This window comes from Fistularia commersonii, chromosome 5 (genome assembly GCF_037954325.1).
Source record: "Fistularia commersonii isolate RoL2024-O1a breed Wild chromosome 5, RoL_Fcom_v1.0, whole genome shotgun sequence".
Classification (NCBI taxonomy): Eukaryota; Metazoa; Chordata; class Actinopteri; order Syngnathiformes; family Fistulariidae; genus Fistularia; species Fistularia commersonii.
Genome location: NC_141288.1, coordinates 3,855,224 through 3,867,637, shown reverse-complemented (window position 1 = coordinate 3,867,637; position 12,414 = coordinate 3,855,224). Strand labels below are relative to the sequence as shown.

General features: G+C 36.4%; 1 protein-coding gene across 2 annotated transcripts in view; it reads left to right on the top strand.

Annotated features, from left to right (window-relative positions):
• The window catches only part of plxnb2a.1 (plexin b2a, tandem duplicate 1), a 112,164-nt gene extending 103,040 nt beyond the window's left edge, over positions 1–9,124 (top strand). The window contains exons 38-43 of one of the 2 annotated variants that reach the window (XM_086146529.1): positions 1,091–1,248; positions 2,047–2,194; positions 3,231–3,295; positions 3,665–3,740; positions 3,812–3,886; positions 4,118–9,124. In XM_086146529.1, the coding sequence (XP_086002655.1) occupies positions 1,091–1,248; positions 2,047–2,194; positions 3,231–3,295; positions 3,665–3,740; positions 3,812–3,886; positions 4,118–4,222 (627 nt within the window). In that variant the 3' untranslated portion in view covers positions 4,223–9,124. The remainder of the gene's footprint in view (positions 1–1,090; positions 1,249–2,046; positions 2,195–3,230; positions 3,296–3,664; positions 3,741–3,811; positions 3,887–4,117) is intronic. The other variant, XM_086146528.1, reaches the window with a different exon arrangement.
• Positions 9,125–12,414: the final 3,290 nt, after the last annotated feature.

Below are 12,414 nucleotides of genomic sequence, written 5' to 3'. Positions count from 1 at the left end.
ATCCCTGAAAATTGAAGAAAAATAAAAACTAGAGAAACATGCATTGAGAGGTGACCTGAGTGTTCAGTCATATGAATCAGGTCTTTGTATGTATTATTTTGGCCACGAGGGGGCGCTGTTTCCCCCAGTAGCTTTATGTTAATAGCAGGGATTTGTGAAGTAGTGACACACACACACACACACATACACACACACACATAGATTATTTATTTGTCATAGCAGCCAGGTACATTTACACGTTACAGCAGAATGCATAACCGAGAATGAGCAGAGTGGCATCAGCAGAGGATGAAACACATATGAAATATGTATACATATGTATACATATGTATACATATTTCTGCACATACAGAATGAGATGAGTGTACTAATATACACTATATACTGAACTGGATAGATATAATACATATATTCAAAATGAGATGTATATAGGTGTGTGTATGTATACACAGGATGAATATTGTGTGTGTGTGTGTGTGTGTGTATACAAAGTGTACAGAATGTAATATGTGAATGTCGGATATTTTTGAATATATATTATTTAAAATACATATTTATACAGTAAGGGATTTCCTCTATTTGGGTCAATAAAGTTTATCTTATCTTAGTATTCATTTATGTGAACATATGTACAGAAGGAGATGATTATTATGTACATACATTACAAGATGGATATGTAGATATACATGTATACATATATACATGTATTTATATTTATTTACATATATAAATAGACAGACAGAGAGAAGAATGGATAAAATATATATATATATATACCTTAACATACCCTTTATATAGCACCATATGAGATTTATACATAACATAAATTGATGTATTTACAAAATGGGATTAATACAATACATGTATAGAAAATGAGATGGATGAAATGACTGCGGTAAACAAATCATTTTGCAATATATGTATTAATTATATACATGACAAGAATATTTGAATATGGAACTATTTCCTGTATCATTCCTTCAGTCGTCAGCGATTTGATTCACATACTGCAAAGCATGGTCAACGCACTTAAAAATGTTTGTGTATGTGTGTGTGTGTGTATGTGTGTGTGTGTGTGTGCACACCACAGGGCACCCTGCAGAAGTTCGTGGACGATTTCTTCCGCAGCGTGCTGTGCTGCCGCGCCGTCCCCCCCGCCGTCAAATACTTTTTTGACTTCCTGGACGAACAGGCGCTGAGGCACGACAACGTTGACGAGGAGACGCTGCACATCTGGAAGACCAACAGGTGGCACTATAATACACACAGACACACACACACACACACACACACACACACACACACACACACACACATACACACGCTGCATGAATTAATTTGCAAATTCTATCATTTGTCAAGTAGCGGAATTATCTTTTGAATTATCGTGCAGCGCAGAAAGTTTCAAGGACGACTCTAAATCATCGTGTGTGTGTGTGTTTGTCTGTGTGTGTGTGTGTGTGTGTGTGTGTGTGTGTGTGTGTGTGTGTGTGTGAGTGTGTGTGGTACTTTAAAGTCCTCGCTCAAACTCACCAGAATAATTTTTATCCTTAAACAAACAGTTTCCATTGATCGCAACCGCTGGAAGTCATGTGACCTTCCCCCTGCCCCTCCCCACGGGGTTGTCTTGATCTGCGGGTGGATAAAACCCGCTGAGGGAATAATTACCCCGTGTGTTTCGCCTCGTCAGCGAAAATGAGGGCGTAATTATGTCGTCAGGCAGCAGAGGTGTAATTGGCAGCCGGTTATCAGGACGGACGTGCAGGGAGGGACAGAAAACTCAGATTGATTTTTGTTTTTTCGGCGGCGGCCTTGAGCTCCGGTCTGTCAATCATCCCGGCGACGCGCGCAAACAAGACTGACGGTGAAATATTCATCAGACGGTGAATTATTGATGAGGGTCTGAGGAGGAGGAAGAGGAAGAAAGATAGATGGAGGGAAGCGCGTCATTAAAAACTCCCACTCTCTCAAGGGCAAAATTTCAAAATAAACCGTTTTATTTTTCTTCTCATCAAACACACACACACACACACTGTACACGCACAGTTTGCCGCTGCGTTTCTGGGTGAACATCCTGAGGAACCCCCATTTCATCTTCGACGTGCACGTGTCGGACGTGGTGGATGGGTCTCTGCACGTCATCGCTCAGACCCTCATGGATGCCTGCACCAAGACGGAGCACAAGCTCAGCAGGGTCAGTGACGGCGTCCATCACACACACACACACACACACACACACACACACACACACACACTCACTGGCGTCTGTCCTCGTTCATGTCTGAGTAACAGGCTGTTCGTTTGTCAATAAATTACTTAAAAATACTGAATAATTATCTAAAATACATGATTCAAACTGCACAATTATCAGCATGATATTCAGTTGATAAATAAAGTTAGTAAGAGATTCTCTGAAAATTACCATCTATTTTCTGAAAAATTTGAAAGAACAGTGGCTTTGAATTGAAAAATAAATTGCTCTAAAGAAAATCTCCGCAACAACTTTTCCTTCGTTGAGAATGTGAGAAAATGGAAGGAGTTCAGTCGAAAATCTGCAAATAATAACAGAGAATCAAGAAAATCTTGTATCTGTTATCTAGAAATAAAAAGAAAGAAAAATGGGAAAACTACAATAAAATTCATGTGAAATTCCATAGAAAATAAAAGACACTGTGGTATTTAATTTATTAATAATATAATGAATTAATTAATGAATAATTAAAGAACAAAAAAAATGTAAGCAAAAAATTCCAGTTTCAAAAATTGACCCAGGAAGTATCAACAATTAGTCTGAATAATTAGAAAAAAAGAGAAAAAGAAATTGTACTGAGATTTCCAATAAATTTTGTTAAAATGTCCAACAAGAAGTAGGAAATTACAAATCAATATGGAAAAATTTTATGGGTAAATTGTCTGAATGAGTTTCTTTAAAATAAATCAGGCAGAAATAATACATTGAGAAATAACTTGAAAATCATTGAGAGATTGCAGAATAATTTTCAACAAACAAAACTCAAAAAAAAATTACATATAATTTTAGAATACATATAGTTATACTTATGATGTCGAATTACTCAAAAAAGTCAAGCTGAAATTAGATGATCACTTGTCACTTCCTGCCTTACAGGAAGTGTCTTTCAACTTCAAAATAAAGCTCCAACCATAGCTTATGTGTTCAGATAATGTTCTGAAAGGCCACACCTTTCTGTGCCCTCTTTGTCTCATCATAGGATTCTCCGAGCAACAAGCTGCTCTATGCAAAAGAGATTTCGACTTACAAGAAGATGGTGGACAAGTGAGTTTTACTCTTTTCCCTCCGCCAGATTTGAAACATCTTCTTACATAATTAAATTGCCACTTTAAGAACGAAAACTTACCAACTTGTTATGTGAATATTTCCAGCTGTAAAACGAGAAATGTATTTATTTTCATTTATCATCTTGTTCAGAATCATATTTTGTACTTGAATATGCGTATTTTGATTTATGAAAATGAACGTCTCAGAGATTTAGATTTTATGTTTCCATCTTTGAGAGGATGAATTAAAAACAAACAATAATGTTTGTGTGTGTGTGTGTGTGTGTGTGTGTGTGTGTGTGTGTGTGTGTGTGTGTGTGTGTGTGTGTGTGTGCGCGTGCATATGCACGTGGGCTAATTCTTTCAGTTATTACAAAGGCATCAGGCAGATGGTGCCGGTCAGCGACCAGGACATGAACACACACCTCGCCGAGCTGTCCAGGGTACGCGCCCTTGCCCGTGTGTGTGTGTGTGTTTTATATAGCCAGTCTAAAAGGGTGTTTGTCCTCTGCAGGAACACACAGACCAGCTGAATACCCAGGTGGCCTTATATCAACTGTACCAGTATGCCAGCAAGTACTACGACGTGGTAAGACGGGTTCCTTTACAGCCCTGACCGCCAGATCAGAGTGTGTGCGTGTGTGTATGTGTGTGTGTATGTGTGTGTGCGCATCTGAGAGAGTGGGTGTGATTGAGCCTCATATTCCAGCTGTTAATCATTCCCTTTTCCCGCTTCTTCGAGTTTTTTTTTTTAATATACGAAAAAGCAAAAATGAAGGCATCCAAAAAATGTAAAGAATTAAAAATCTGTCACCCGCAGATTATCCAGTCGCTGGACGATGACCCGGCGGCCCAGAACAAACAGCTGACCCTCCGCCTCCAGCAGATCGCCGCCGCCCTGGAGAACAAAGTCACCGACCTCTGACCTCTGACCTCGAGGAAGAGACAGGAGGCGTTAATTACATAAAAAAAACATTTCCCATTTGAAGGATGAGCTTGTGGACTCTACTGGGGGTTTGGAAGCTGCTGGAGGAGGTCGTGACTCCAGTGACAGTGGAAGCGTTCAAATAAAGTCCTGAACTGAAAAGAGTTTTTCTGGCGGAGACGAACTTCACCTCCCAAAAACACCCGGAGATTTTCCTGTGGAGATGAGGCTGCCGGCGCAGGCCGGATCAATCTAGAGCTTATTTTTTTAATGGTAGCTTCAATCAAGTGTGTGTGCATATGCATATATATGTGTGTGTGTGTGTGTGTGTGTGTGTGTGTGTGTGTGTGTGTGTGTGTGTGTGCGCGCCCATATCTGACGTCCGTCTGCTCACCACACTGTGACTGCAGAGACATGTTTGGATTATTTGAGACCAAATCCTGTGTTTTTGTCGTCCTCTCCCAGGCAAATCCATCGGAGAAGATGCTCGATGGCAAATTTTTTGTTTAATAATATTTTATCCTTTATTAATCCCTTGTAGAATTTGTTCTCTGCAATGAACCCATCATGGATGAACCATGAGCAGTAGGTTGCTGTCTTCCTTCTCAATCCGGTATCTCACCCCCCATAAAACAGCCTGTTGATGCTAGTCAGGGTGGTTACCATGGCGACGGTGAACAAAGTAAAAATGAGAAATTTGACAGTCGGCGGCAAAAACTGAAAAAGAGCTCTTTATTAATGTATTTGTGTAAGAGATTCCAATATTTTTGTTCTAAAATAATATGCTGATGATTTGTTATTCCTTTATTTGTGAAATATTAGTAGATTTGTTAAAGCCCCCCACAACAAATTACATTACTTTTATTTTGAAATTTTAATACACCGTCTGTGGGAAGGAGTCAACTGACTTTGTGTTTTGGCACTGGACTTGGCCCATTTTTATTTTCTAATAAATTATTTTTTATGGCCTTTAGTTCAGAATCAGAATAAACTTTATTTATTCGCAAGGGGCCGTTGGGGAACTGGGTATTTGACTTTGTCTTAAAAAGAATCCACATCAACTTGAGACAAGCAGCAAAGTGTTTCTATTTTCCTTATTTTGTTTGTTTTTTGTTTTTTTAACTTCCCCTCTGTGTAAGCGGTGTCTGGAGACCCACAGGTTCCCTCCAGAGGGTTAAATGTAATTTTTTTTTTACAATGTTGGGGGGGGGATGCTCTGCCAAATAAACCCGGTTGTAGAAGAATTCATCCAAAAATGAGCCAGAAGTCGTATGTTAGTTTGTTAATTTTCAGCTTATTTCTTGTAATTTCTTCCTTATTTTGATATTTATCAAAGTGAAGGTCCCTGGGTTGATTCTGTATATGCCTGCATGGATTTTCTCCGGTTCCTCCAAAAACCCTAAATTTCCCAGACAAGTGAATGAATGTTTGTATCTGTATGAAATGTGAATGAGAATGAATTGTTTAATGTCTCTATGACATGTGAATGTCAGAGTGAATGGTTATATGTCTATACGACGTGTGAACGAGAGGACGGATGGTTGTGATTGACTGGCAAGCGGTTCAGGGTGAATCTCGCCTATCTGAACGCAGGATAAGGGGTACAGATAATGAATGAATGAATGTCAGAGTGATTATTTTGTCAAGGTAATTTCCTGCTACGTTTCCGAATCTTTTTGTCCAGATTTACGGAGGCAATTTCGGGTCAGTGGCACCGGGTTTATTTCATCGAAGCGCAATCTCCAGATTATATCCAGTGAAGGTCATCTCGGCTCACTGCTGCGTCTCTCGACGCCTCGAGTTTATTCGCCTCGGCAGGTATTTTTGAGGGAAAATGGAATTGAGAGCGTTTCAGATGTACTGTGGCATAAATCGATTTTATCCCGTGGCTCCCTGCTCCTGTCGTTTCTCGTTGGCAAGAAACACGGCACACTATCCATCAGTGAAAAAGGAAATAGTTGAATGCGCCATCCCATCACACTGAATCTGCCTCGGCTGCAGTTCATTTCTAAAACGGCCCGAAGATTTAAAGAAATAGTTTTAGAGAAATCAATGAGGCAGCGAAGGAGGGGAATGTTAAATCAGCCCCTCGAGGATGTTCTGTTTTCCTCGCGGAGGCAGTTTGGACGTGCCAGTTCAAGGAGGAAAAAAATAAAGCGAAAATGACACATGACCTATTTCCCCAGCAAACATGAAGAATGATTTATCTCGAGTTTGTTTAAATGTGTTACACTTACTTGTATATGAAAACGCTGTTTTTAGACTGTTTCATTTAGATATTTTATTACAAGAGAACATTTTCTTTTACATTCCAGAAATTGAATATTTATTTTTCCCTCTTTTTTTTATCTCAAGCTTTATTGTCAATTTTATAAAAGTAAAGTATTTTTGTTTATTTTGGGGCAATTGTGGCTTTTTTTTTAATATATATATATATATATATATATATATATGTATACCTCCCCTATAATAATAATAATAAAAAAGCCATTTATCTTTTTTATTTTTACTTATCCATCATCATCAGTATTGTGTGTACACATTTGTCTGTAACCTCCTTAATCCAGGGACGTGTGACAGAATATTCAGATAAAGATTTGTTTCTTTCTGCTAAGCTTGATCATTTTTTGGAAATTCTGCAGGGTCTTCACCCTCGTTTGACTTATTTCCAGGCTGCAGGAAGAGTCACTAAATAAGTTTATTTGCTTTTCTGTCAGGGGTTTTGGGATTTGTGAAAAAAATATGGATGGATTAAAGAGAAAACTAGAATGTAGGGTCAGCAAAAACTCCTGCAAGTCCAGTCTCATATATACCCGGTAAAACTCACAGATTTATGAGATTAAAGTTGGAAAAACTACAAGAAAAGAACACGCATATTTCCAACTTTGATCTGACCAACAAGAACAAACACAAAATGTGAAATAACCGGCAAATATGATTCATTTTGCACTCTTTTTCATGCAACTTTTCCAATTAATTGAAAGGTTATTTGTCATGTTTGACTCATTCAATCTGTTTTTTTTTTTTACTTCCCCGTCTATATTATTGATTATTATTTGTCACACATTTCTTATTTATTTCTGTTTTTTTCCTTGGTTCTCTTTAATACCCCAAACACTCCACAATATATTACTTAAAGTCGCCTAATTTATTTTATGTCTGGTGCCAAATTCCCTGCAGAACCTCCTGTTGATTTACATAGACTTTAATCTCACCTAAGCAAAATTAATCATTTATTTCCATTTTATGGGGATTATGTTGTATTTACGAAAATTAATGTTTATAGAGGCTGGAGTCTGTTGTAATGTCAGGTGGGGAGGAGATAAGTATTTCTACAATTATGTGCTCGCCAAGCTTTTTAAAAATTAAACCTCGGTCCTCTTTCATTGTTACATAATTCACAGATTTGTTATACTTTTTGTTGTTTTTTTTCGTGAAATTACATTTATTCGTGGTAAAAGTCAAGAACAAATCTTTATTCCCGGGAGAATATTTATCTCCTCTGCCTTCTTTTAGCCGCCGCGCTTTGCCTTAGAGAGCCTGTGGCGGGGAGTCAAGACGGGATTAAAATCTTATATTTGAATGAAATTAAACTAAAACTAATTCTCAGTAATGAATGTTGGATTACAGAAAACCTTAACCAGATAATTTTAGTTCATCATATCGGTGAGTTTTGCCGTTTAATCAGAGCAGGTGTGAGTTGAAACGTTCCCAGCTGATTTCAAGCTAACTAGCCCAAAGTCGTCTCGCTCGCTCGGTCAACTCGTCTAGCTTCCCTGCTTTGGAAGGCGTTCGGGGTTAATTTAATTTAATCTTACACGGGAAAAATATTCACTTTCCCCGCGTCAGATTTCCAGTCCCCGAAGTTTGCTTTAGTCGATATCATATCTGATTAAGTTAAATGACCATTGTGAGTCGGCTAGCTTCGTCCAATAAGATAGCTGTGGGCGATTAACTGTAGCCTAGCGGTGGTCTAGCTAGCTCGACAGGCTACAAGATAACACTCAACAGAAGCCGTCGAATGATTCGGTAAGTCATTTAAATTTAAGTTTCCACAGTCAATATTCTACAGTTTCCTCCACCAAAATGTGTTAAACAGACAATCCCATCAATAAGGACGCGTTTCCTCGGCTACCCACCCCGGTTCGAGAGAAAGTAGGTTTTAATTTAAGCGTAGTACTCAAGAATAGTAAATGTGTGTGAGAGGCTAAGGCGACACTGGGATTTGCGTTAGCATATTTTGGTCTCTAATTTGTTTCACTGTGATTGTTTGGGAATATGTTGATTACTCTGACTTAATAACCAAAAGTGAACATTTACTTTCGAGTAAAATACTTTAGAAAATCCATTGAGTCACCGTGACACAGCTAACAGAGGCTTGTGGAATGGGGGCTTGCGGGAACTTGACTCTGTCAACGCTAGTCAAGCTTCAAGCTAACAGGACCAGCTAGCTAGGACGTTAGCGAACTACATGGGGTCCAAAATGGCGGATGAAAACCTCTGCAGGGATTTCGGGATTTAAAACGCCGTGTCAAAGTAGATGCATCCGACAAGATTACAATTATAGGGTTCAAAATTAGCAAACGAATTGTAGGATGGGAAATCTGTGACTTTTGTGGTTTGCTTTTTGGAACAAAGCAAAACATGTTTCATGCTGTTTTTTTATTATTTTGTTTTGAACCGACGTGATGAAAGTCAGTGAGTATTTTTATGGTCATCATGCAGCCGTTTGTACTTCTGTACGTTTCATCGTTTATTCTTGTAACGTCGTCTCTGAGGATGTGGAGTGTGTTGTCTGGACAGAGGCCTGGATCTATGACCCTCTGCAGGAAGTGAGATGTTGTCAGGAAGTCCAGATCTGTCAATTCCAAATATCTAATTAAAGATTTTCATACTAATAAAGAAGTTTTCTTGTGTCTTATTACCTCCGAGGAGTTTGCTTCTGTTGTCAATAAAATACATTGGATAGGATTTTTTAAAATCCTGGTACTTATATTTCTTATATTACTTGCTCATTTCTTATTAACTCCTGCATAAATCATCAAGACATTACAACAATTCTTTACAGATCTCTTTATGAATTTCGCAAGTAAGTAAATTTTGCAGAGAAAAATGTAAATAAGTTCACAATGTCCAGTTTGTTTCATGTCATGGAATTTTTTTATTTATTTCATTTTTCATATGTTTTTATTTCAGATTTTCAAATTTCTCCCTCACTTTTAATTGTTTTAGCCAAGTCCAGGGGAAAATTCTTGTTTCTTATTTTTATTAATTAAGAGTTGAAATGGACAAATATCTAAGTATTTGTTATTGATTGTATGTTTAGATTTTTTTTTTCTTGCTGGTAATTTTCTCATTTTTAATAACGGGAATATTTTCAATTTGTATTTTTATTGCTCTTGGCCTTTCTCAGAGATTAAATAGTAATTACATCCTCGTCTAACCTTTTGGTAGTTTCCTTCTCTTTTTCATTAGTTTTTTTTTAATCATGGCATTTTTTTATAATTGACATTTCTGAGTGATTTAACACTTGGACCCTGACATTTTCAGAAAATGAAGAATTATGTGTTTTTTTAATCAATGTCTGTCTTGTTTCTTTATCACATTTGAGGTTTTTTTTTTTTCATCATTGGTTTGTTACATCTTGAAAACAATTTATTCAATTTTTTTCTTTTGGCAATTCCTTTGTAAATAATGGTAAGAAAATCCTGGCATTTTTGGATATATTCAGAATGCAAAAAGTGATAATTATGGGAAAATACTGGTTTTACGGAACAATTTATTGGTCCATTAATATTTTTTTAAAGATTTCTTTAGGGCTATATCCACATTTTTAACAATAATTTGAATATGAACTGATTATAAATTGTTTTTAAAAAGTTACTTTTTTAGGAATTTTGTTTTTTGAGGATCCAGATTTTCTTTCTCATTCCTAAATTTATTGATAATTTCCTGATTTATATGAATTCTATGACGATAAAAGGGTAGGTTTAAAAATACACCGCCCCTTGTGGTTCCAGAAGGGAAACGTAAACTTTCAGAATATATTTATGTATTGATGTGTTTCTTTCATATCAGTATCTGCCCATATTAACTGCTATTTCGTCCTTCCTTCATGGTGTATTAAATTTATTTTTTAAACATTTGAAACATTTAATTTTTGTTTTTTTACAACGCGGGAATGAATTACTTAGAGCATTTTATTGTTACAATATATGATAATGCAGTTTCCTCCACTGTAACCTTGTGTGTACATTTGGTATACAATTTTATTGACAAAGACAGGTAATAGTATTGACAATGAATATAATATAAATAACTTGATTTGGCCTCTCCTGCTGTAAGACAACTTTAAAATACTTTATATCTTATGGACAAACCTGTGTCTTTCCAGGGGCCTGAACTTCAGAGTAGATCCGGAAAGCAGACGTGGGGTTGATGTCGAGGTAAGTTATAGAAACATTGCCCTCCCGTGGTTAAAAAATGGAACTATAGTTGTTCAATCCGACTCGAATTCCGGTGTTTGTTCCGTTTGGTCAGTTTCAAGTCGTCTTATGACTAACAGTTAATTCTTTTAATTTATACACAAATATACAGAGAGAGAAAGTTTGGGAAATTCATTGGTAATCGAATCCTCATCTGATATCTTGATTTGAAAGTAAGTGATTGTACTAGGAGATCATATTTTATGAAATATCCATATATTTCAATGTTAATATTCTTTTCACTTTTTACACATTCCTAAGACATCTACTAAATGATTTATTTTCGTAATTATCAACTAATCCACAAATAAACTTTCTAAGTATATCTTTTAATTTCAGATTTTCTTGATTTTATGCTTATTGTTTAAAGTTATGATTAAATGCTTAAGATTTTATCTTCTTTGTATGTATTTGTTATAATCATTTAATTCTTAAATAGAAATTGTAGAGGTGTTTTTTCATTATTCATATTTTAATTGACTAATTCACTTTGATTTTTAAGAATTATTCCAAGATTGATTTGCTAATTCTTCCCTTTAGCTTATATTTGATATTTTTTTAATTACGTAATGCATTCCTCTGTTTTAAGTTTTATAATTTCTTAAATTATCATATTTGTGGTTTAAAGAAATTTATATGATATCATCATATTCATTTATTCAATTAGATTTGACTTTTCACTGTCACATTAAAATATTTTGGCAGATCACTTGGGTTTTCGATTTTATTTTCCATCATCATGCAACTTTTCATGAGAACATTCAACCATTATGTGAAGTGAAGCACCTTTCAGTATGAAGGCACCCTCAATTACTGCATATTACCAGAGTCCCTTTTCTTTCTGTACGTGTTAGTTTCTTTCTGATCGACGTCCACATGCCAGGTGTGTGTGTGTGTGTGTGTGTGCGTGCGTGCGTGTGTGCGTGCGCGCCCATGTGTGGGCAGTGTGAGTCACTGGTGGTTGAGTGGAGGCGACAGGAGGGAGAAGGTACAGCTGAAAATACCGGAGAAATAAAGTGTTTCTTTCTCCTTCCTTATTTTTTATATGTCAATCAAAGAGCTAATAACGCACTGATCGACCTGATCCAGCTCTGATCATTGAGGCTTCTGGATACATAGTCAACGTTTGTTTGATCAGTCTCTCATTTAGATCTTTACTTTTGGTCCTTTTTTCATTTTTTTTCCCCTACGGTTACAGACGGGTCCATCCCCCTCCCAAATCAAAAACACAAGAATTATCTTAAGGTATTTAATAAAAATTGATACACTTCCTAAAACAGAACAAAATGTTACAGACAATAAATTACTTTTGAAATTGAAGGAAACTCCCTTAAAGGCTTCTTCAATTCTAATCGCCCATTGGGGAGTTTCCCAATCTATCCCCAACTGAGTGCCCTATGCTGGCCGCCATGGAGAATGCAGTCATTTCTGATTTTATAAAAATCAAACTCGGGCCTCAGGTGATGGGACTTTGAATCAAAGAATTTTTAAATAATTCTTAAATCTATTTAAAGATATACATGCCATATATGTATGTCAGTGTGCATATATTAATTTATGAATGTAATCAGTTTCAAGATTTTATAAAAATATTTTTTTTTTTGCAAATTCAAGTTCATTTCTGTTCCCCTTAGGTGATTTAAAAAAAAAAATGTAGTCTTTATTCCAATGTGGAGAACCACTGTCTGAATTTTCAGATCATTCAGT